Source organism: Haliaeetus albicilla, chromosome 6, assembly GCF_947461875.1.
Source record: "Haliaeetus albicilla chromosome 6, bHalAlb1.1, whole genome shotgun sequence".
Taxonomy (NCBI): domain Eukaryota; kingdom Metazoa; phylum Chordata; class Aves; order Accipitriformes; family Accipitridae; genus Haliaeetus; species Haliaeetus albicilla.
In genome coordinates, this window is record NC_091488.1 from 35,738,721 (window position 1) to 35,764,620 (window position 25,900).

Below are 25,900 nucleotides of genomic sequence, written 5' to 3' on the forward strand. Positions count from 1 at the left end.
CAGCCATAAAAGTGATTAAGCATGTACTTCATAATTCATAGTATCAGAAGAATTTATTTAAAAACCATGGTAAAATAGTCAGTTGGTTTGAAAGCTCTATTCTAATAAAGTCCTCATACATGCAACATTTTAAAATATTATTGACCATGAAAATATTACTATCCTAGCAAATACAATGTCACCTTTGCTTCCAAGGGATAAAGATTTTTTGGTGTAGTAGTTTTAGAAGCTATTGTAATTCGAAATAAGTAACACAGCATACAATTTCAATACAGCTAATTTCCATTTCCTTAAACACTCCAGCTATCCTTCTTTTGCATAGAGGTTCCCCCCCCCTTCAAGTTCCTCATTTATCAGTATTACAGCTTCTTGGGTGGGTTTTGCTGTTACTCAAACAAAAAACGTACACCAGTTTTATTCCAGAGGATTAAGCTTTTCTCATGAAGTTGGTTCAGTTTTAACCTTAAGAAGTTTATAAGTGACCTCTGAAGCTTGAAGTGCTTCAAATATATTTAAAAACGTATATTTCTTCTGAAATTGAAAATAGAGGTTGTACTGATTGTTCTTACATACATCTCAAATTCAAATCAAACAACTGAGAACCCAGTTTACCTGAAGAAACAAGCGGTACTGCTGCTGAGAGCCTGACATGCTTTCTTAAACATAGGAATTTGTGTGTTGAGGTATCTCATCACACTGATTTTGAGCTAAGCATGGGATGAGGATGGCAGCCTACTGTAGCATGTAGGTAAAGCATACATTTTACTAAATCTACTTTAGTGTAGCCATGCCATTCTGACTAGAGTTAGCTGCAATACTGACTTAAGATTTCAGTGGCTACTTTTAGGATTGAGTCAGTTGTAATAATTTGTTTTCCTGTAAAACTACCATCAAGCAATTCCAAACTTATCAATACAACATTTTCAAGCCACATTATGACTACTGTTCCTACATGCTAAATCATATCTACCATTGAGAAGGTAGAGCAGTGGATTACTGCTTCACATCTGTAAGATCACAGGAATATTAACTAACAGAGGCACTATAACATAGCTACATAAGAATTTACATTGTCCTTCGGGAAGTTATTCCCTTTGTTTCTACAGGCAACAAATCAATTTAAAATAGCTAGGTTTAATTTTGTTTTCCACAAGACAGATTTTGATCTATGGTTGCTTTTGTTGTCTTCCTCTGTCTCTTGCCCAAAGTACATCCATGGCTGCAAAAGCAAAGCAGTACATTTCAGAGTAGGGCCCACTCAATCCAGATATTCACAAAATGTGGCTGCTACATAAGATTTTTTTTCCTTTTTTTTTTTTTGCCTAGACACACATGTTCAAGAGCTAGTTTCCATCACTATGCAAAACACCACATTTATCTGTCTTGGCAACTACTTGAGCACTTTCAAAAAACGTGACAAATTCTGTAATTCAGTAAGCAGCATTTGCCATCTCAACTGTAATTTCCAGATGTTAAAATGCAGATACAGGAAAGTCTGTTCAAGTGTTTACAATCTACTTTAAAGAATAAAAAACCCAGAAATTATGAAATAATAGTTGGATCCCTACTAGATTTATTGGGCTTTGCTCTATATACTGCAACACATGCAGTTTAGACTACTTTATTATGTAACTATAAAAGATTTTATCCTGAAAGTAACGACAAACTGTTCAGGCTTGTAAGTTTACACAATATCCACTCACCCATATTCAAACATAGACACATCTTGTATCCTCCTTTTAAAAGGCTGGATAATAACATTACAACCCAATACAAGTCACATAATCTTTGTTTTCAAAACAGGTGTTTACTGTAACCTAAGAGATTAAACCACTTTAATCATGTGGTAAGCCCCTTCTTATAAAATATTTACCTGGTCCACATAAATTCCATAGGTAATGGATTTGCATCAGCGTTACATCTGAGCTGAACGTTCTCTCTTCCAATGAACCAGTTTCCATCATAGCCAGTTACTGAAACTTCTGGGGCATCTGACAAAAAAAAGATTTAACCTATCAACAATCACAATATTTTCTTTAAGCATGAACTGTGTGTAATGGTCAACTCAGTGGAGCAGAAGGTGGTTTTCGGTTTTTGGGGGGGGGTTTTTTGGTGTGTTTTGTTTGTTTTAAATTTAAAACCCGGACAACAACAAAATACACAAAGAACACCAATACAGGTCCAAGCTACAACATACTATGCAGCAGGGGATTAGATCAGGAAGAGTAAGTTGTTTTAATCAGTGCAACTGTCCCACTGCATGTTTTCAGCAAACATACAGCACTTTGGGGAAGTGAGAGGACTTCAAAAGAAAGGAATCAGTTTAAAGTTTCTTGGAAGCGAGGAATAGGAACTTAGAGCTACTTCTCACTAACAAGATAGAGCAAAGGATCAGAAACAGCATTTTGAAAAGCCAGGTAATTAGGAAATAACTGTTTTAACTGGCATCTGTGAATTTTTTTGTTAACAGTTATCCACTGGCATCATAATGTAGAATTATGTTGTTATGGCTCTAAAAAGCAAGGAGGTTACTTCAGATAAGCTGGAGAGACCCAGCTGAAATATTTAGAAGCCAGAGAACAGAAGAACGAGTATGATTTGGTATAAGCTCATACAGCAGAGATGGAGAAGTAGTTGCAAAAGCAACTGAAGGAAGACTAGAGAGCACAGATGTAAAACCTCTGCTTCTCACTTGCTGCTGTGTTGCTTACTACATGATTTTGTTAGAAGTTCTGAAACATGCCTTAGCACTAATTTCAGACAAAAATAAGCTTAAGACCAGCTTGCCCCCTCATTTCACCTTAAATATGGAACTTCATTCTCTCATTCACTGTTTCAGACAATAATGGGAACAAATAATCTTTACTTCCATTTCTGTATCAATGGCACTTCAACCTAGAACTTCATTTCAACATTGACAAAGTAAACCAGTACTAATCACTTCTATGCCCAAATAAGTGATTCTTTACCAAACAGAACAACAACAAACCCACAAGAGATTCTAGTTAAACCAAACCAGCAACATTTACTTTTTCCAGCCACTACATTTCTTCTAATTGAATTAACAGAATTCTATGATTTAGGAACTTTAAAGCAGCACACAGCTGAGACAGGACACCAAATGAAGAACTTGAAAATAGCTTGCTTTAATCACATATGCATTGTGTAACAAAAAATGGATCACATGCCTAAAGCTTATTTGTCTTAACTGGTTATAGCTAAGCAGCCTTGTAAGCCATCTCACTTCATATTCATGTGTTTTAAAGCCACAGATTTGCTAAAGAAGCCTGGTACAGGTTTGAATTATATAAGCAATCTGAAGCTGAGTAACAAATGTTAGGAATGTATATGTTATGTTCTTGTTTCCTTCTGCAAATTAGAGTGGAAAAAGCTTAGTGAGTAATTTGAAAATAAACTTACTGACCCCCATAAGACCTACCTTCAACTTGTCATCTCAAACATGAATCTTCATTAGAATTATTTTTTAATACTGCTGAAATTGCAAGGCACTATAAACAGTTCACGGATCAACTGAGTTTGTTATTTTCTCTGTAATCTTTTCAATGCTAAATATAAGCATGAAAAATAATGTTTACCCATGAGCCAATACCCAAAACAAACAGTAGAAACATAATGGTATTCTAGGTTTGTGACTAGATTTTTTTTTTTTTTTTTTTTTTAAATACAGACACCCTAGGTTTCTACTCCTGCCTGACCTACCTCTTTTCACATGTTTTTTGATACAGTTTTAACTTCCCTTTTTTCATGAAGTAGTTAAGTGCTCCTCTCCTTCCTGCGGAAGGTATACACCAATGAAGAGGATGGTTATAAGATATATACCAAGTAGTAACTACCTTACAGAATACTTACACTGTATGTCCAACACATAAGGGTATCTTATCTCCTCTTCCAAAGCAGGGTGCCTCACAATACAAGTTATACGTCTTCCTCTTGCAAATCGCGTAGGGACAATCATATACTGACTTACAACTGTCACCGTTTCATTTGGAAACAAAGTAGAGCTGGATTCCATTTCACCAAGTCCTCCTTCCCAGTCAATCTCTGCAGCAGGTTTTCCAGTGGCTGCTGTACAAGTGGCTGCTATTGTTCTATTTGCACCATCTATTAGAGGGTTTGGTCCTTTTGTTAAGCTTACAACAGGTTCAACTAGGGAGGGGAAAAAAAAAAAGTAAATTTAAACAAGACAGACTCTACATCTTTGAAACTGTTGCTATATAAAAAGAGTTAGATAAGATCTAATCCATTTGCAAAAGCCCATACTAATTGGATATCCTAGAAATAAGATCATGCCATATCTCAGAGATGATAGCTATACAAAGCTTTGGCCTGGTGATACTGTTTACCTTTGTCAGCTCAGTTTAGTGTTGCTTATTCACTACATTTAATGCACTGACAGGGAATTCCAACATGGTTAGGTTCAGAACACCAACTACAGTGCTCTAGTTCAGTGTCTGACAACAGACAGCTTAAGCTATTAGGTTGAAACTATACCATGATTTTTAAAAATGCTTAGATTCTGCTGCATATTCAATACTTAGAGTATTAATCTATACTGTCAGTTTGTGTCATTTCAAAGCTACTTCATTCAGTGTTTTAACACCCAACACTAAGGGTAAGCTTCTGTTGATCAGTACAATACAAATTGATTCCATGCTGAAAGTACAGTTAAACTCTAAAAAAGTGTTTCTATTGCATATACACACACACTGTATATACATCTAATATATACACGCAAATATACATAACATACATAATTTTTATACAAAATTTGTATTGTTTTGATATACAAATAAATTGTTTCTATATATAAATAAAATTCTGTCTATATATTCTTGTGAATAAAGCTCTATAGAGGTAAAAAATTTCAACTCAATACTATGTCCAGGACTCGAAAAATCCACAAGTGGAAGGACCCAACGTCCTTATAAACCCATTGTTCACCCCAAAATTTTAGAGCCTTAGAGAACACTTCCTTCTATAAGGAAGTTGAATTCCTGATGTACAAATCTACTGTTGAGGGCCATAAACTGAAAGCTTTTAAAAAAGTTTCCTTCTTATTTAAGAAATCTGTTTGAGCCCTGTACAACCTATCCACCAGCTGCAGCCTAAATGAGAAATACGATTTGGTGTTTCAGATACAAACCAAGGTTTTGGTTTCTAGGACAGCCCATTTCTATCAACACAGACATTTCCCCATAGCATACCAGCCCATTACAAACCCCTTGTCTTTCGATCACATGAGGCAGAGTCCTCTGAAGTGAAGTCATCACAACACACCATAATGCTTCAGAATCCACCTCAGTGGACCAGCCCTCACTAATCACAAAGCAGAAGCAACTCTTGCAACTTCTGTGCCTCTCAGTATCCTATAATAAGGAGAACTTTACTTCATAGAACTTCTTTCCAAGAAGTTGAAGCTGACCAACATATCTTGAAATGAAATAAAGCAGAGTTCAAAATACCTGGCAAGACACTTCAACTACCTATGCTTTCAAGAGATAACTGACTAACAAATATTTTCAGCTCGAGTGAATTCAATGCCAGAATCAGGTTTTTTTTCTGCTCAGTCTAACACCCCTCATGTCTGAGGAAGGTGGTTTATTATTTGCTCAATTACACTAAAAGAAAAAGGCAACTACTAAATGGATAACCTTATAAAAATACGTGTTTTCTGTGCTATTCTTTGAAGTGCTTAAAGAATATGCCTCATTGCCAAATTGTAGGTTGGTTGTTTGGGCTGATACTGAGAGCAGATTACTATCTACTTTGTTTCTCTGAATGCCTACCCTCTGTGATTTGTTAGTGACCCTACTGTAAATAAACCAACAGCAGGGTTCTTCCACCAAGTCCTACATTCACTCTTCTAGAACTGAAGCATCTCTAACAGAGCTGCTTTCAAAATTTCATTCCTTGCTCTCCAACACTAGCAACAACTAAAGCTTTCTGCAATAAGCTTGCATATTTGAACTGGTGTACATATGAAGCATTCTATAATCTGAAAAAAAAGCCTTTAAAACCTAGTATGGAGAACTTGACATCATTTAGCTTTGTTCTTTGACCCACAATTTTGTTTCCCTGATTTAACAAATATTACCAGCTTGCTCCCCCGAAATCACTAGTAGTAACCTTTTCAACAGCTTCTGTAGTATTACTGAAATGCAGAAGTAAACACTCAAATTTACATTTAGTGTCTTAGAAGCATAAAGATACTAATTTTAGCTGTATCCCTCCCCACCCAATATCTCCATCACAGTGAAATCAATTAAATCAGCAGCTATCATTAGCTTTTCATGTTAGAACTTACAGACCTAAATCATCTCAGCTGGAAATAAAGTTTCATACATTCTACTCCTTTGAATTTTCCTCAAAAAAAGAGTACACAACTCCAGAATTTTTCCTCTACCCCTTTGTGAAGGGATACGTAAGTCAACAAGAAGTCTTAACTAAGGTAGCAGAGGTCTCCAGACCCAAAGCAGACTACTCAGTATGCTGCTTCGCTTACCGTGCTTTTAGAAAAAAGTATCTTTAAGTATTAAGTGATAGTAGTCAGAGTACAGGATATAGACTCATTTAAAGCCTAGTTTCTGCTAAGATTATTGTTGTTAGGAAAAAAGCATACTTTGCTTTCTCAAGTGATATCTGAAATCTGTAAGACTGGCCAGTTTCAGTTCATTGTATAATTCTTAGTTTTACACTTGTCAGAAATAAACAAAGCTGAACTGTTCAAAACTACTCAACTTAATAAAAAACACTTATTCCCAGTCCAATCTGTTTTGGTGCTTTAGTTTTTTTATACTTCACATACTGTTTGGCTTCTACTGTCACATCTTCCCATAAATCATGAATCTTGGACTACACACCAACTACAAGATAACCAAACAGCCACATACTAAAAAGTGGAAAGCAACTGCTGTTACAACACTTCTATAGTCTATCCTTCGAGGATTACTATGTCCCTGCCACTGAAGCAAAACCAGCAGTAACCCAGCTACTTATTCTACAGCCTTTCTAGCTGTTTCACTCATGGATTAAGGTAAATACCTTGTGAACAAATCCCTAATTACAAGGGGCCATTGGCATCTCACCTCTCACAATGGGAAACAGTTTTACTGATTTCAACCTGGAAAAAAGATTACCCAAAGTGTGGGGTTTGGACAGGTTTTTGGCTGGCCTTTTTTTTTTTTGGAAAGTCTAACTTCTATGTGCACAGACTCTTGCAGCAGTCCTCTTCTGTCCCAGGACCATTCAGTGTGCCACATGAATCATACTGAAGCATGCCCTACAGACTTTCAGTGCTCACGATGGTGGTGGTAGTGGACACATGAAGGAGGTTGGGAGAGCATTAAAGAAGCTGCTTCACCCAGTCAGTAGAAACATTATGCTCTATTCAGGTCAACTGAAAACGATGGTGGGAACAATGCTTAGTGTGGGAAAGGAAGCCACCAATCCCACAAAGATCCAAAAGCAGAAGGAACCTGCTTCCACAATGTAAACGTTCAAGGGCAGTTGCAGTTTCCCCCATACCCTTTAAGTAATCAAGAGAATAGATACACTGACTGAATGGACAGAGGTTATCAAAAGGTCACTGCATATGGATCACCTCAGTCATATATCTTAGGAGAAGATTAGTCATGCAAATCCAAAGCAATATTACAGCATGAATTATATTCAAATCACAAGAAACGGTGGCTGAAGTATAGAAGCTAGATGTGCAGCTGTCTAGGAGCTCTCAACTAATTTGCACATCTGTGCTGGCCCTTTTACTGATTCATGACCACTACTTAATTTAACCTTACTTACTCTAGCTTTACCTTACATTCATATAGTCAGAGATCTCTCATTGCTCAAGTCCTTACTCTTCTTTATAGAAAAACTACATAATAAAGCATCCAGAAAAGAAAGAGCCTTAAATCCTATTACATGAGGTTTCCAGGCCTCAAAGTTGCTCTTGGTTTTAAGTACTTCATAAGCCTTTTTCAACTGCTTCTGTTAGTTTTAAAACTAATTTTCTTCTGTCACTGTGCAGTGGAGGTCTGGATGAAACTGGCGTTATTACAACACAAACAGTATTATTTCCACTTACCATTAAATTCACTAATTCCTTGGCAACAGCATAACACTGGGAATTGTGAGCCCCTTCATCACAACTGACATTTACTTGAATAACTTCTTTCCAAAACAATACTTCTATTTTTTATTCTCTCTCCCCTCAAAGCCAGCAGCTGTAGATTTCTGCGTAGCTTCTCCTGTTCACTAATTAACCCTGTATTATTGACTTTGGTTTTTTTTGTTACATTCTTGTGTTTGGGTTTTTGTTTGTGTTTGTTGGGGGTTTTTTGTTTTGGTTTGTGGGTGGGCTTGACTTTTTTTTTTAAAGACCAGTCAGTTCACTAATTTGTTATCTACTTGATACTTTTTCTTGCCCCAGAGTATTGTATGGTACTTAAGTATGTGTACATCCCATCAACTAGCACTTCTCAAACACCATTACTTTATTGGAACTGTCTGAGAAGATCCATTTTCCATATTGTCTGACATGCATCTTGCCTTAATTCATTACTGTAAGAATTTCTACATTAGTGTGTCTGGGATCAATTCATGGTGACAGACCTACACCTTTGACATAGTCATCTGTGCAGCTCATTCTTTACTTGCAGCATTGGTGGGAGCTAACCTGAAGAAAAACAAGGTCTACTTTATCAATTCCCATGCTAAGAAAAGTAGCTTAACAAGACAGTAGAGTCAAACCGAACCAAGTATTTAAAATAGTTGTATACAGTGCTCAAGCTAGTAACATAAAAGTTATAGCAGCTCTGCAAGCTACCCTGTCACACACCATCTCTTCTGCCTTCAAACACCATTTTGGGCAGTTTAGTCAGCATCTTGAGAAAGAAACAGCTTGACACAAAATTCTTTGCAATTTTTTTGTCCTAGTTTACAAGGTAAGTTTGAAGAACCAAAGTTTTAGACAAGATCAATACACCTGTTTGACCCAAAAAGCATTTTCATATTTTCACTGTCTTAACCTCTTCTTCTACAGTGCATTTCCTTAAGACAGTATGAAGCACTAAGTGAAGCAAACTGGAAGTGAGCAAAGTCACCAAATGTGGTAAGTCTGTTAAGCTTAAGTAGCATAAAACAGAGGTTCTAAATATGGTCTTAAGTGATCAGGGTACTGTGGCAAAATACAGGACATTTTATCCTGTAGTTATTTTTCCCTCCATTTCTCTTCAGTGTCTCTGCCTTACAGTGTACAAGCATCTACTACATGACTAAGTTAAGTATGTCCACTACATATAGGAAGGAAATGAATTCTTTGCTAAATAGGAACAGACAGGGATTAGGAAAAGAGGCAATGCTGCTTGGACTGGAAATGATTTCAGCCCTAGGACATGAACTTTTCTCTCCTCACTTAAAGGAGAATTTTTTTAGAAGAGTGGGAGAATGCAGTTAGAATAAAGCTTATTTAAGTTATATCAGGTTTTAAATTTTGATTGGAGCTATTCCATGCCTTAAGACTCTGATGAGAGTGGAACTGCTGAGTTCAGACCAGTAAAGCTCAAAAGTTATTCAGTTACATGCATATTCTGAAACCCGTTACTTCCCCAGTATTTTTACTGTTTAAGTCTCAATGTCAGTGTAGCCAAAAGTTTTCAGAAGAACAGAAAACATGCTGCTGAGGCCACAGAACATAGGTAAGTCCAACAGAGGATTAGCTACCCAGCTGTACATGCAAGCCAAGCAGCTGCTAACTAGGATGGAAAGGCATCTTTGCAAGTAGTAGCTGGTTTTTGCAATTCGGAGGTTGATACCAAGTCACTGAGAAGCTTACAACTATCATCAACCATCTACATCAACTAAGAAAAAACCCTATGATCAGGACTACTGTATGCCTGACAAATACTTCTTTACCTCTTCCAACTGCCATTTTTGATAATATGGATCTTATCAAGCAAGTTGCAGTCCTAACATTTTCAAATGCAGAATAATAAACACACGGGACATACATTTGCTTTCCTAGTTCCTCCTAAGGTTCTCCATAAACCTAAGATTTGAAGGGCAAAATGGACACACCTACTAGTGTGACCTGAAAAAAAAAAAAATCTTAGAAATAAGAACTGATGAGAAGAGATGAGGGAAAGCAGTAAGAACCTCCCACTGTATGTTCATAAAGCACAACAGCTGAAACCTGAAATCAAAAGACTGCTACAATAGTCGCAGACATAGCCACGTGTAGTACAGTACAGACAGAATACAGATGGAAGAGAGCTACGTGCTTTGTATATCACATAGAACTTCTTTGGTCAAGTTACTTGTTTCAAAGTGGATTAAGCCACTTGCTTTGATGCATTTATTTTGCCCCACCTTGTGGTGAAAACCAGTTTACATACTGTGCTACAGCCATCTGATTTATCTCACACAGTATTCTATTGCTGTGGAAAGCAGAGATCAAAGACCAAGAAGATCCTAAAAAAGCACATTTGTTTATAAAAAAAGAGTCATTGAGGACCACCTCAGCTGTAAATAATATCACTTGACTACTTGCAGCCAATACAGAAGTAACTTACTCTATTATAAGAAGGTATAATACTACAAGGAGAAGGCAAGTCAGTAGGTTTTCAAGTTTCCGGACATAGTAATCATTTTACCTCATATTGCACTACCACCTAAGTCTACCTGTGCTTCAGTACTAGTCCTTTATGACAGCAATACTGAACTCTCAACAAGATAGACAAAATTAGTTTATGTGAAAAACTGAGTCTATAAAAGCTTCCCATTATGACCATCCACAACCAGTCAAGGGCTTAAATTGCCTCTTTTTTTCCCCATAGTTCCCAGTAGTTGTCTAGGCAGTTTTGCTTTAACATTTATACTGTGCAAAGAACAGTTTACACCACCAGCCCCAAGCAGCTACATTAACTTATCATACTAGCAACACATTTATGAGGAAATTTAGCCAAGGTGGTAACTAAACCTGCATTCAGCAGCTTCTCAGCACACACACGGTCTATATTATCAGCACTCCCAGGTCTAAGTTCTAAAGCACTGCCCAAATATTTAGATTAGCACAATGCCTAAATAATAACTGCTTATTTTTAATATCTGGACAATGAATGACCAAGTTCTAAAGAAGCAAGACCCAAAAGAAGTCTCCTCAATGATATTACTAAGTATACCAAGACACCTGGCAAATACATTTTTTTGTACTGTCACTGGGTTAAAAGGTAAAATAAAATGTATTAATAAGTTTGCAGAATTTCACTAGAAGTTTGTGCTATTAATTTCACCTCCTTTCATAAAGAAGTTGACTTACCTAGTACCGTTACAGTTGTTGATGACTGCGTATTTCCAAGTGGGAATGTAACTGCCTTGCAAATATATTCTCCTGCATCAGAAAAGCTTACATTTTTTAAGATGATTGTTGCATCAGTAAGTGAGTAGTTTTTAAATGACACTCTTCCTTGGTATTCTCCTTGAACAGATATTCCATATTCAGGATGATGAACAGCAATAGTCTGTGAACTTTTACCATGTATCTTCTCCCAAGAAACTTGTGTTATTGTTTCATTTACATCAATTATGCATTTCAGTGCAACCTTCTTCCCCCAAACTGCTGTCACATGTGGATCAACAATTGGTCCAGCTAAGGCACCTAAAAACAAAGCAATCATTAGTTGGTACACCAGGTTATGCCTCACATTAAGCCTTCTTCAGTAATTAACTTACCTTTTTCAAAGAGAATTCCTGCTTCTGAATAACAGTATTCTAGCTGATTCACAGCAGTGTGGAAACATTACAAAAGCATGCTTTAAGCAGAAACATTAAAGCTAGGTGTGGATCAACCATTCTTCAGAGAATACTATCACTAATACACAACTTTCTATAATAATGACCCGATAGTTGTTTAACTGGTGTATCAATCTTTGGGGCATTTAACTAGATATGAGCATTGCGTGTATTCACATCTATTGAAAAAACAGTAATCAGACATAGTACTTCAGCAGTCTGATTACTGATTCAGAGCATCAGGTAAAAATTTAAGTTAAATTACTGCGCTTCTACTTTCAAAAGATAAGACTCCTGATAACTTAAGGAGAAATGCAGAAGTGGAACTCCTACCACTTACTATACCAGTCACTACTTAAAAAGCAAAGCAACAATTACAAAAACAAAAAAAAACCCCAAACCCCACAAACTACTCCATCTTAACAGTGACAGTCGATCAGTATGCTAGTTTCCAATAAACGTGTACCATCATACATATGCAATCTTCTGCTACACTGTAGTGTAGTGTCTTCACACTACATCTTCCCTCTGTATTAACACAGTAAATATGCAGGAGTAGGTATAGTCAAGTGTTTGCTTAAAATTCAATGTATTTCTATTTAATACCCAAAATAGTTTTCCACAGTAGCAACTGCATTCTGAGCTCAGCATTTTACACCACCTTCTTTCAAGAAAGGAAATCCACCAGGACAAAGCAGCAGCTCATTAAACCTCAGGTTCACAATTTCTTTGCCAAACAGATGCTCTAGCAACTTCAATCATCTGTTCTCTTGGAGTAAACTAACATGACGAAAAAGACTCAAAGTCTTAGTCTGCATTGTATTTCTTTTTATTGTGCTTAAGTTTTAACAGCCATTTCAACTACTCTGATTTTCTCTTCAGTTATCAAATCAGTACTCAAGCTGTTACCGAGAAAGTTCACCCATGGAACAAGATTCAAGTATAAATTTTAGCAGCCTCATTTTCACAAGCACAAAGAGGTTGTTCAACTTGAGACATTAACTGCCTTTTCAGTCAACAAGTTCCCACAAAAGAGAAACCGTGTGTTCAGGAAAAAATTCTCTATATACCTTTATGTACAAGTCCATTGTTAAAAGCTTTCCGTTTCCCATCAATTGATTTTTCAGTATTCAAATCATAATTTAAGCCAATGAAGTCACCTAAACAAGCAATTTAAAGATTCAGCTATGGATTTCTTCAACATAAAACTACTGACTAATGCCAATAGTATGAAAGCATTAAGTTGCACAAATAAATCAAAATAAACCAGAACTTTATACCAAGATAGTTGATATGCCAGTTACTAAGAGGGGCTGGTAAGGGGGAAAAAATAGCCAGGAAACTCAAAAAACTGAGTAAGTTTCACATAGAGTATATCTACCATTACTAATCCACAAGTAATGAAAGAACATTTTGCCTAGTCTCCTCATGCGTCTTTAACTAATACATACTGTTGAGACAAACACTGGAAAGAGGGCAACTATTTGAACACTAACTGAAACAGGCAGAATTCTGCCCAAACTTTGTCTCCACTTGCCATTGCTACATTTAAGCGTAAGGTCAGGTGTTCCTTAAAAAGTATTTAACTATTGTTTTCTACCTCACATGGAAATAAGGCTCACAAGTTACATTACTGCAATATATTTCAGAATATACATCTTCTGTAATGTCATTTAAGTAAATAAAACACATACTTTTGTTCAGAAATCAGCAATTTGCAATATTTAAATCTACTGGATCTTAACCTGTACTGAACCATAACATAATGATCAGCTGTATCTGACTCCAACAAACTTCCTACAGAAAAGCCGTACAAGTAAACTTACGTAAAAGCTGCTTGGACTTCTGGGAAGTTAACAAACTGAACTGGAAAGTCACCCTAGTTCGCAGAACACAAGCTATTCTGTTTCCTTTTATTTATCTATTTATTTATTTTTACAACTCTACTTCCAATAATTAGAGGCTTTCGCTACAAAAAGATGAACAGAGTACATTTAAAAAAGTCAGTACTTGACTAACAGTTATCCCTTTTTTGAAGATGTGAAAATAAAACATTTTTTCCACCAAGGAAGACTTCTAACAGCTCATTTTCACCATGAGAACGTTATGTTCTCACATGAATTGCATGAATTGCATGAATATTTTCAGAGGGGAAACTTTTTTTTTATTGCTGCTACTTTTAAGATTTACAGACTGAACTGAGCAGGACTTACATATATTTATATATAAACACACTCTTGCAGCTATAGAACATTAATCAGTTACATCTTATTGTTCATTCACCTTCTCCAGTTAAGGAAGTAGAGCCAATAGATCATTATACCAAATCTTCTGATATATGTTCAGACTCCAAAGACAGAAAACGCAACTCATCTATGCTAATCATTTAACTTGAACTTGCATATAATTCATATAACAGTATATATACTCCAAAGTTTTTAAAGTTCTAAAAATAGTTTAAGGCTCGAGTGAGAACAACCACATCTTTAATTTGCAATAGCATCTCTGGTTTTAATCTTTAGCCAGTTATCATTATTTAAGTAACTTCTTTTGGTTGCTGAGCAATCAAGCTAACAGTTCAAGCTAGTAAGTTAATTACTATGCTAATATCCAGGGCTCTCCAAGACCCAGGACTCTAAGATAACTATATCCTTTGACATGGAGACTTCCACTTAAGAATCAGTATTTTTCTCAAAGATTGTACTCGAAGAATGAGTAACAGCTTCATGCCTACTCCAAAGTAAAGCTTTAGAGGCTTACAATGCACAAGATTCTGAAGAACAAGACATTTCAAGGCCACGTTATTCATCTCCTTAACTGATCCAAGGCACTGATGCATAGGACACATTTACCATTTTAATAAAGCCTAGCTCTCCTCCTCTCAAAATCTAATACTGAAATCTGACCTTCTTTGCTTCACTTTCACCATATGGAAGTCTGCTTATCACCATTTTCAACATGCCTTAAGTAAACAATTTGTATCCACTTACTAATCAAGATCTTATTTTGTAACTTCTCAAGGCAAAACCACCATCAGGAAGTTTTCTTACATTTTTTCTTTAGATTTGACAAAGTTTCTTGTGGATTTTTTTCCCCTTTTCTTTCTGCTCCCTTGGAAGACAGAAAAAATAGTTTGTCTTCCCTCTCTTTTCCTCAGTCATGTGTACTCTGACAGGTTGTACATTCCAGCACAGCTTTGAAACATGGAATAAGGTTCATGCATAAGCCACTTAATTGAAGACACTGTCAGGTAAGTAATTATTGTAACCCACCAGTAAAAGTTGAGTAGCTAAGTCCCTATGCACCAACTGATTTTTTTTTGATTGCACAGCGATTCAATCCATGTTGGTAATACTTCACATCCAAGTCTATCACAAAACTACCTTGTGTCCAAAGCTAAGAGAAGTTAAGCAGGTAGATAGTCCTCTTAGTTATCTACTTGACACACTTATTTTCCAATGTATTTGCCAACGTGCTAATAAAACTCTTAACCTGTTCCACATATAACACTGTTAGTTGCATGCAGACACTGACAGTCCACATTTCAGCTTCTCAAACTGCAACAGCTCTTCTCTACCTGTAATTTTAACAGCCAAGAGGACTTTTGAAAAAGCAGTCATTTACTATTCATGGCTTCACACTTACTTATTAATACCATGAGACTGCCCTACCTCAAACTTAAAGTCTTAAGATAAAATAATTTCAAAGCTGATTATCTCATTTCAGAGTGCAGGGAGGAAAAGCACGATCTTCTTGTTGTTCTATCTTTGGTAAAACACCTTCCAGAGCAACATCATTTTGGCCTTTTTGAATTCTGACACCCCCTGCTCTCTCCCCAAAATGAGCTGCAGTACCTCTTCATTTTCCCACCCAACCTTGACATCACCACACAGACCAGATTTCAAGGCCCGGTACTGCAAATATCTATCAGTCCAAATTGTACAAGCTATTGTTTTATTTCAGATAAACACTAGATTTCATAATTTTTTTTCCAAACAAAATTATCATCAGGTTTACATTGTGTTCACCAGCTCTTCCGCTGCAGACCATTGCAAGAACCTTATTCAAAACAGCAAGGCACTGACCATCCTCACTTAACTTGTCAAAAAGCAGTTTGAAGAGTAAACAAAACAGAAAAATCCCCAAAACTCACTTCTAGCATTAAAAGCCACAGAACTAGGAGCTATCAATATTGACCATGATAACAGAAGCTGTTCACTAGTAATTCTTAATCAACCTTCTCTCACTATCTGAAAAAGAGACACTGAGGAAATATCAGGTCTTGAGAACATAATGACCTTCTTAAAGTAATCATGCTATGAATTAAGACAGTACTCCCCACACTTCCAGGCTTGTTATTTGTTGTAATAAACAGCAAATCTAGAGATTTTCTATGTGGAACAGCCATGCACAAGTCTAATAACAAAAGCAATCGATTTTGCTACCTGCTAGAGAACCCTGGCCTGCCTAACAGCACACCACTGGCAAGACTGAGAGACCACACTGACACTTCCTAGCCACTTATTTTGCACCAGCTGTCAACTGTTTCCACAAGACAATAAAGCCATACTGCAGAAGAGCAGAAAAACTTAAGCTCTTCCCTACGTCAGCATATTATTCAGCTCATGGGTATATCTGGCCTTAACACACACTAACACAGGGAACCAAGAAGAGTTCCAATCAAGAGCAGAGCAGAACAAGAACATCCCATTTTGGTGACAGCAAGTTACTATGTCAGCAGAACTTCCATGAAACACTCTTAAGGTCAGGCTAAGCATTCTTTTGTCAGGTCAGTTTAATGTTAGCTGACATCAGAAAGCTTGGACTCATTCTTCCAGCCTGCCTTCTCCGGCATCAGCACCCATCAGGTACCTAAGAGTGCCCAACCTACAAAAACTCACTTGTTTTCTTCCTGATCTAGCCTTCTGAATTGGCTCATTCCCTGCTCAATCACAAGTGGCAATGCAACAGAGGCAGCAAGAACACAGACACACATTCTAGTGGCATTTTCAGATTTATTTAGCTAGAGAATCAAATCACTTAAGGATACTGCAAAAACCAAGCCTGAACCCTCAACTTGCGGCTTTATAAAAATATATGCTTAAATTACTTGAACAAAGTCAGTATGTGTCTTTTGAGTACCAAAGCACAAACAAATTACTGTGTCAAAAAAAAGATCAGAACCAAGGAATGGAAGGGATTCAGATTTAATAGTAAAAAATGCTTCAACACTAGCTTCCAATCAGAATTGTTAAACGAATACTTAGAAAAAACTGCACTTGCATCAAAGAGAGAGTATTGTAACCTAGGGTTGTTCTCACTGAAGGATCTGCTTTATCACAACCCTTGCTTGAAGTGGAGTGCTAGTTTGTCAATGAAGTTTTTGAGGCAAAGTGGGCTGGGAACAGGGCACGAAGTTGGCTTCTATAAGCATTACATCTACTAGACTCAACTCAAACTCCTTTTTTTCTATGGCACTTTTTGTTTAAAAAAAAAGCAAGACAGAGGCATATTATTTCCATCTTAGAAGAGTAATTCTTAAAACCTTTTTCAGTGTTTATCACAACAATGTAACAGGCATACAAAAGCCTACCAGAAGGCAAAAAATTCTGGCGAAATGAGGCATAGCAATTGAATAGTCTGAAGCTGAGACTACTCAAATCCTCTTAGCCTTTCTCTGCATTTGCCAGCTATCTCAGGCTGCTTTTCCATTTTATTAATGTCCAAGGGACTAATCTTTTAAATCCAGAGGTCAACTTTACCTGATACCAAAAGGAAACTAGGAACATGACAATTGTTTAAATGATGACGTATTCCTAGACTTCTCCCATTGCATTGATATATCACTACTGTGGCTCATGTACATTCATCACTTGGAAACGCATTTATAACTTCTGAATGTTACCTTTTTATACCTACAAATGGACCAAAACTAGGTTCCAGCCTTAACTTTACCTAACACGTAAGCAGCTCTCCTCTAGGTGACTATAGCCTACATGCTTACAAAGGCTAGAGTAAGAGGAACATCATTTTTAGTTGAAAATTGTAAAAAGAAGTTGCACAAAGGTAGTATTTTTCAAGCAACCTAGAAATTGAAGACATTGGCCACAAGAACTGGTCGAGTTAGAGAACGCATGAAAAGATTAGTTTCTTGATTTCAGTACTGTCTCAAAAGTTAACTGTTGCTGAAGCAGGGGTTTTACTCAAAACATCAAGCTCAAGACAGACAAATTCTCAGTTAAGTGCTATCACAGGATGTTCTGCAGAATTTTTAAGTACTTTGAACCACTACCTGCTGCTCCTAAGGGTAGAGCTAACAACATATCACACCATTTTACCAAGAGGCTTGTGTTACTCAACTACTTCATTCCCCACAGCTGATGGAAGGGACAGTCAATTATCTTGTCTAGTTGCTGAATCAACATGTATATCTATATATGGATAGATATTAAGGAATACTGATATTTGTGGGGAAGGCTACAGCTACCATTCACAAGATAGCACCCAAAGCCCACAGAGAGAAGAATCACACTGCCTGTTAAAAGGCCAGATAATGCAATACTGGACATAATACTCTCATCCTAATACAAATGGGTCAAGATTATAAAGTATGCAAATCTCTACGGCACCACAATAAACACTTATTATGAGGAAGATTGACATTTTCATCACAGAAAGCAAGGAAACAGATTAGAAAGAGGTATTCTACTCCAGTGCAACACAAAGTCAAAGAAAAAAAGTAGTTAAACTCAGAGTTTAACATTAACATAGTTTGAGCCCAACTCATACAGTCATGAGTTGGAGCTTCAAAAAAGCTCTGCACCTCTGCACTTGAAGTCAGACATGGCTGTGAGCCACTATTATTATTTCACAATGCCATTTTCTTCACATGTTAACTGGTGCTTCTGTTCTAGTTTCACTACCTCCACATAGAGCAGAGACCGTGCCCCTGCATACTCTGCTTCCTACCATGCTGCACAAACCTTTAGTATCTAGCAGCAGGAAACTAAATACAACCTAAGACACTAGAGAAAAGTTTAAAAAAGGTTAGGCTCATGATTCAAATTGAGTTGTGAAGGACACTATTAAAAAGCCAGTTTTATAAGGTTAGAGCTTTAAATCTAACTACTCACCAAGAATGCTTACAAAGTCCCATGAACTTTAAAACTTCATCTGGAATTTCAACTTACTAGCGTCAGCGCCTGTTTTACACACTCTTACATTATAATCTTCTATGTATGTTAACACAAAGCAAATTAAGACATTCATGTTTATCCTGATACTAAGCATTCAGATGTTTACAAGACATGTTGAACTAATGAGGCAAGCTACAAGACAGCTGGAAGTTCTTCCATAATGAACATTCCAACCTCTGTTTAACCAGACAAACCTCCTAATCCCACCCGCTTTAAAAGGAAACAAGCAAGACAACGAGGTACTTTTTTCCCCAACAAATGGGTCAGGCTCAAATGCAGGACTGGAAGAGAATATCTCATCCTTAGTCACACTCCCTCAAAAAACTAGTAGTAAGAGTAAACAAGTAGTTCAAAAGTTATCCATAGAAATATACACCACTTCTCCCTAAACACCACAAAGTGTTTCACATTCCATTTAAATAAATTTAAATCCCCAAGTACCAGAACAATAGGTATAAATACACTAAAAGAAAAGCAAAATAGCTTTAAAAAAAGCAGTTATTCATGTAACTAAAACCTTCGATCGGAATGTTTGTTAAGGAGTTCCAGACTATCTTCAAAATATTTTGAAACACAAAAGACGAGTCAATAGTTCTGACAAACCGACCTGGAAGACAAGGTTAAAATCCTCCTATATGACATCCAGTTTAAACACAGAACCAAAATATCTAACGTACAGTGGGAGGTCAAAAGGAACATCACACTTCTGTGTCTTGGTGGGGCTGCCAACTAACTGCATTAGATGTTAGTGAAGTTATGTACAACAAATCTTTGACAGCCTGAAAAAAGCTTCAGGCTCTAGTGGGTCCAAATTAGAATAGTAGTCAGTAGAAACAAGTATAAGTAACAGATACAGGATGCTAAGTAACTGGTTAGAGAGCAAAGACTGTTCTGAAAGTTACAGCAAGTATGAGTATATGGTGATTATGTTTCAAGACTTAAAAGTGCCACTATAGAATATGCTAATATGGAAGTAAACTCTCTACACAACATCAGTGAGGCTCCATCGTGAGTTGTTCAGCTTGAACATCATACTTCAGGTATTAGCCACCTAGAGAGTCTGAAAGCAAACAAAGTGTGCTCAAAGGCCTTAGAAAACATGACCTACAAGGAAGGACTGGAAGAACTAATCATTGCTCTCAAAGGTGGCAACCCAATAAAGGTCCTGAAGTACTTACACTGCAAGAAGAGAATGCCTGCACTGCTGAGTATGCTTATGGAGGTTAGGAAGGAGATAAACTGAAGCAATAAAAAAAACCCACAAAAACAAGCAACAAAACACACTGAAATCAAGAAAACCTTTGCTGCTACAGAAAGTGAATGCCTCAAATGAACACCCTGACCAAAATGCTAAGACTCCACAACCTCTAGAAAGGTTTTATGTTTAGTTATAAAAACACAGACATCCAAACCAACCTAATCTGATCCTGAACTGGGGGTAGAGATATGATCTGTTCAAGGATTTTGCCAGCCTAATTACTATAAGATTATTAACGGACCTTTTTAGCAAAGTAATAAGCTGGTCTTCCTTCAAATTCTTGCTAGCTGATACAACACACATGCTGATGAACTCAATTACAAGCTCTTCTTTCAGGAGCTTATTTGCAACAATCCATTCCACACACTTACACCACTTGCTCCCTTACGAGCTTTTGGTTCACCTGGACCTCATTACTCAGCAGATTTCAGACTACATTGCTTTTAGAAGTCTTTTCATTCCCAGTCCTCTTACCAGCAACCTGCTGATTCACATTTTTTCCACCTGTGATTCAAGACTACCCTCACTTGCTTTGCAAATCAAGGAACGAAGACAGTTATATATGAAGGGATTAGCAAAAACAGAAAGGAATTATCTCAGAAGACATCTAGGATGGCCAATTCATTCCATTTTCAATGCTCAGTTAGCAGCACTTAAAAAAAATTCTGAACCCAAAAGCTCTAGGTTCAAGAGCACCAGTGCTTTCAGGTAACACATTTACTTAAGACAGAACACTCAACTACGTTTTTTCATCCTCAGGTCTACTGCATTTGGGGTTTAACTTGAATGTTATATTCAACCTGTTCAATTAGACAGCTGTCTTCTCACCAAATGTTTTTGACCATTTGCTGCTTCCATTTGTATCCTTTCCAGTTATACTTTTCAGTAAAAGTTTTCCAATTCAGAGGGACAGCCAGCTCACAGCACGTAAGTCTTCTCTATTACTTATTTATTGTATTCTCATCCACAGGCAGATATTCAGCTTTTGCAGATATTCAGCTTTTGTCATGTATTTTTTAAAAGCTTTTACCTCTTCAAAGCTGTGTACATGAATCCACACAAAATCTCTATTAGCATCAGTTTGTCCTCAACTGAGTCAATGTGACATACTCAAATCACTCTTTAGAGACTAGTTTTCTCATTCTCAGCCACAAATAAGACTTGTAGAAATAACAGACAGCCTTCAGCTTTGAGAAAAGTAACTCATTCTGAGTATGATCATTAGTAAGTTATTTTATAAACTGATGTTTAGACATAAGTTTAGCGTTGCTTTCTTAAAATTTCTTTTAAAAGCTCCATTTCTTCATTTTTTTGCAGGGCTGTGAATTCAAGACGACAACATAAATTCCACTTAGAAGATAGCGTAACACCTAATCACTTAGTTTTAGTCAGCTAGTGCTTCAGCTTTTCTGCCTTCTATAAATCAAGTACACAGAGCTTCATGTGCCTTTAAGTCAGTCCCATCACCTACTACCAATCGCCTTTCATGATACAGAGACAATTATGTACATTACAAAAAAATCGCCACTTTCTGGACATCAATTCATTCTTAAAAGGTTTCAATTCTAGTATGCTCTTCAGAGCTAAGTCTAGAAGTTCCAAAACTGGCATTACTATGCTTTAAGTTCAAAGCAGATGCCAACATAATATCATGACAGAGGACATCCTTCAAAACAATGCACTGCCTAGTTCGTACCTTTCATGTGCAGCTGCCTTCATGCAAGACCTCTGGCAAAGATAGTCTTCTTTCCTCTTAAGAGTGTAAAACTGATAAGACAACACAGCTTCCAGTCCACAGTCCAAACTTCAGAGATAAGCACGAGACATTCAAGCTTCCATAAATCACCATTATTCTACCACATTCAGAACTGTATGTGAGATGCTCAGCTGAGCCACTGAAGGACAATCCAGTGGAGGCAAGGCTTAGTGTAGGACCTCCCTTCAGGTAAAAGCAGCACTCAAGTCAAAGACTCACCTGACTTGAGCAGGATTGCCTATATAATTGACTGTATAGATGAAAAGGAGGCATCAAAAGATTCAATATTTGATTACAAAAACAAATGTGTGACCTGAATATTTTATGTAAGTTATTGTAGACTGGGGCAGGGCGGGCTAATCACCTCTGTAGCCTCACCTTTCAGTAACTCTTAGATAAAACACTTCAAAAAAAAAGGGGAAGACACTTTCATCAAGATGGCAGTTCTAGATTGAGATTCCTTCCCTGCACTCCAGATATACTTCCCAATTACCTGAAACCTAACAGCATAACTTGTCATAATAACGATTTGTGCTCTCACCAACAAGAAAGTTACCAAGAGTCACATGCAGAAATATAAGCAACGGGGGGGGGGGCAGTTTGTCAGGACAAACCTGTACTCCTAATACTTTCAGTTGTCCCAAGCCTGATCTGACCTGTCAGCTTAATCCTCAGTTGATTTAAGTACTGATCCATCTCCTGTTGATTTCATAAGCTTTCTGCATCCATAGCATGCTATGGCAAGGAGTGCCAGCAATCTCGCCACCAGTTCTAAAAAACACCTTCTTAGCTTGCAACTTGCCTCCTCTTAGCTTCATTTGACAAACACCTACTTCTTGCACTGTAAAACTTAATCTCTATACATGTTGTTGACATCACTCATGATTTCCACAGACTCCACCATATTCCTCCCTCTCTTCCCTTACTCCCAAGAACTTGCCTCTTTTCTCAACTGAGAAGTCTTGGCCAACTTCCATACCTTTGATCCTTGCTGCCTTCCTCTGAACCTACTCCAAACCTAAGGTGGTTTTGGGGGGTTTTTTGGTTGGTTTTTTTTTTCCCCTCACTTTTAAGATCAAGGGACCAAAACTGAACAGAAGTATTTGAAGAACAGGCAAGCAATATATTTACATGTTAGCACAGTATGTTCTCTTTTGTTCTTTTACTCCAACGCTTGATTTGCCCCCCCCCCCGCCCCCCACCCTTTTAAAGATAACTAACACAGAAAAATCATCAGTTCACAGAACTGACCATCACATACCCAAGGCCTTGTTTCCAACAGTCAGCTTAGAACCAATAATACATATGAAGTTTACTCCTTCCCTCCACAAAGGCAGCCTCATGGGCATCACTGAACATTTATCTACACTGCAGCTTGTTTCATTGTTCCATCACTCGGTTTCATAAGGTCCTCCATAACTCTGTAATTCATCTTTATTCCAACTTGCTATCAGCAACAAGTAGTTATGTTTAATTAGGGCATCTGATACTCCAGGGAATGAAATAGAGAAGATCCTACTATATCCCCCAGAACCACAGCTTCCACCAAATGAATTCTCTCCAGAAAAAGGTCCTTGCAAGACTGCAGCGACTGCTTACTGAAGGTTTGGTCAGATAACTATCCTCCCACGCTTCCTTCCAGACTCCAAACCTCTCCACTCCTTATTTGGAAAATCAATTTAATGCTATTTAATGCTATCACAATACTGACCAGCTTGCTTTTTTTTTTTTTTTTTTTGAGATGAAGAAGAAACTTGGGGCAGATCAGGCACTATAAGTATCACACAAGTCTGAAGAGTTATTGCCCATCACTCCCACTTCATTTCAAAAATCTGGGAGTTATCAGTGACATAGCAGCACAACCTCTTCCCCCTCGCCACAAACTTGCAAAAACATGGCTTGGTAGGAGTCACACACTAAGTCCAACAAACAACTTCCCTTCCAAGTTACATGATTGTTGTTTGAACACTCCCAAATAATAAACTTGCCACTACATATACTAACAGAAATTCAACAAGGCAACTGCAGTCAGAATCCAAAAATGCAATACAAAGTGATCAGTATAGGATTTTTGTCATTGTTGTTTGCTATCTTTCATTATAAGGTAGAAAGCCACTATTCTGCTACACAGCAATAGACACATACACTGCCATACTAATCATAAGGATAACTGCAATGTGTATCTTGCTAGATTACCTAGAAAGCTCATGTCTACCCCAGAGTGTAAGGTATTAGCAGCAAGACATTCTTCACTCAATCATTCTGACTTCATCTGTCAGACCCAGGCATTCAGAATACTCAAATCCCAGGAATCACTATTGATCAGTATCAGCTCATAGAGAAAATGCATTCACAGAAAGCCTGTGATGTCTCCAAAGTGTTCAACAGGTCATGTCCGACACAGGTATAAGCTATATTCATCATTTCTAACCAAGATACCTACCAATTACCACAAATACAAGTGAACTGCGTACAGGTTTCTCCATAATGCATTTCTCATGGGCAAAGGCAAACAAGCTCTAATGTTGATTTAGAGAATAATGATTTCATGTTGGTAAAAGGCATGGGACCTCTAGAGGCGACCTAGTCCTGCTCAAAGTAGGTCCAGTTGTATCAGACTGCTTGGAGACTCATCCAGTCAGGTTTTGCATATTGCCATAGAATGAGATTCCTCAATCACTTTAGGCACCTGCTCCAGTGTCTGATCTCCTTCAGAGAAGTATTTTTTTCTTACATTGACCTGGAATTTCCCCCCCTCCAGCTTGTTCCCGTTTCCTCGTGCTGCATCTCTAAGGAAAATCTGGCTCCATCTTCTTTGACACACTCCCATCAGACAGCAATAACGTCTCCTTCCCCTCAGCCTTCCCTTCCCCAGGCTGATCGAGCCCAGCTTTTGCAGTCTCTCCTCAGACATCCTGTGCTCCAGGCCCCGACCAACATGGTGGCCCACCACTGGGCTTGCTCCGGTACTTCAGTGTCTCTCTGGTACTGGGGAGCCCCAAACAGGACACAGTGCTTCAGTGTGAAATAGACGTGAAGGATCCCTTTCCTCAACCTGGTGCCATGCTTAACACAGCCCAGGATGAGGTAGTCTTTCTTTGCTGCAAGGGCAAACTGCTGATACATGCTCCATTTGGTGTTCATCAGGACCCCACATCTGTACCTGTCAAGCTGCCTTGAACACCATTGCCTGCAATCATGAGGCTTCTTCCAGGTGCCTAAAGAAGGCTTCATGTACTTTTTGATCAGGCCAACAGTAGCAGACACTTAATAGCGTCACCTGTTTTGCTCTGTCCTCTTAACATTACCAATAAGCTTTTACCTGGCTTGTCACCTGCTCAAGGGCAAAGGTCCATACATTCTATCCACTCTTCTGTACAGCACTATCTTTCTCACCTTCCGAGCTTGCCTTTCCTGAAAGGTATGAATCCAGCTAATTACACTACTCCAGCCATTGAAGCTATCCCACCACATTGCCAGAATCCCAATGAGGTTGTAAGTCTGTGGCTGTGCACAGTCCTCATTTGTGCTGCCCTCACAATGGAAGGGGAAAAAACCTCTCCCATCATGTCCCCCTGACGCTTCTTTATTGCTCCTTATATCTTCTCTTCAGATAAGAGAAAAATCTGAGGACATGCCAACATGTCTAGTTTAAAGCCCTCCTCACAAGTTAACACTATTGGAAAAGAAACTCCCATCTTTCTTTGTCAGACAGACCCTGACTGAGGCTCAGCAGTTCTTGTTTCTCAAGGACAGCTCAGTGGTCAGAGAATTCAAAGTCCTACCTTCAACAACAGCCAGATGCATTCACTTGTACCCGAGTCTCCCTCCCTCGCTAGGATAGGCAGCCAGGTTGTGGGCTCTATACTCATGTTCTTCACC

At 37.8% G+C, this 25,900-nt stretch overlaps 1 protein-coding gene across 3 annotated transcripts in view; it reads right to left on the reverse strand.

Moving 5' to 3' along the window:
- Positions 1-25,900, reverse strand: part of NECTIN3 (nectin cell adhesion molecule 3) — a 72,872-nt gene that overhangs the window by 32,797 nt on the left and 14,175 nt on the right. For all 3 annotated transcript variants that reach the window (XM_069785542.1, XM_069785543.1, XM_069785541.1), the window contains exons 2-4: positions 11,336-11,674; positions 3,871-4,167; positions 1,874-1,991 (exon numbers count right to left, since the gene is read on the reverse strand). In XM_069785542.1, the coding sequence (XP_069641643.1) occupies positions 1,874-1,991; positions 3,871-4,167; positions 11,336-11,674 (754 nt within the window). The remainder of the gene's footprint in view (positions 1-1,873; positions 1,992-3,870; positions 4,168-11,335; positions 11,675-25,900) is intronic.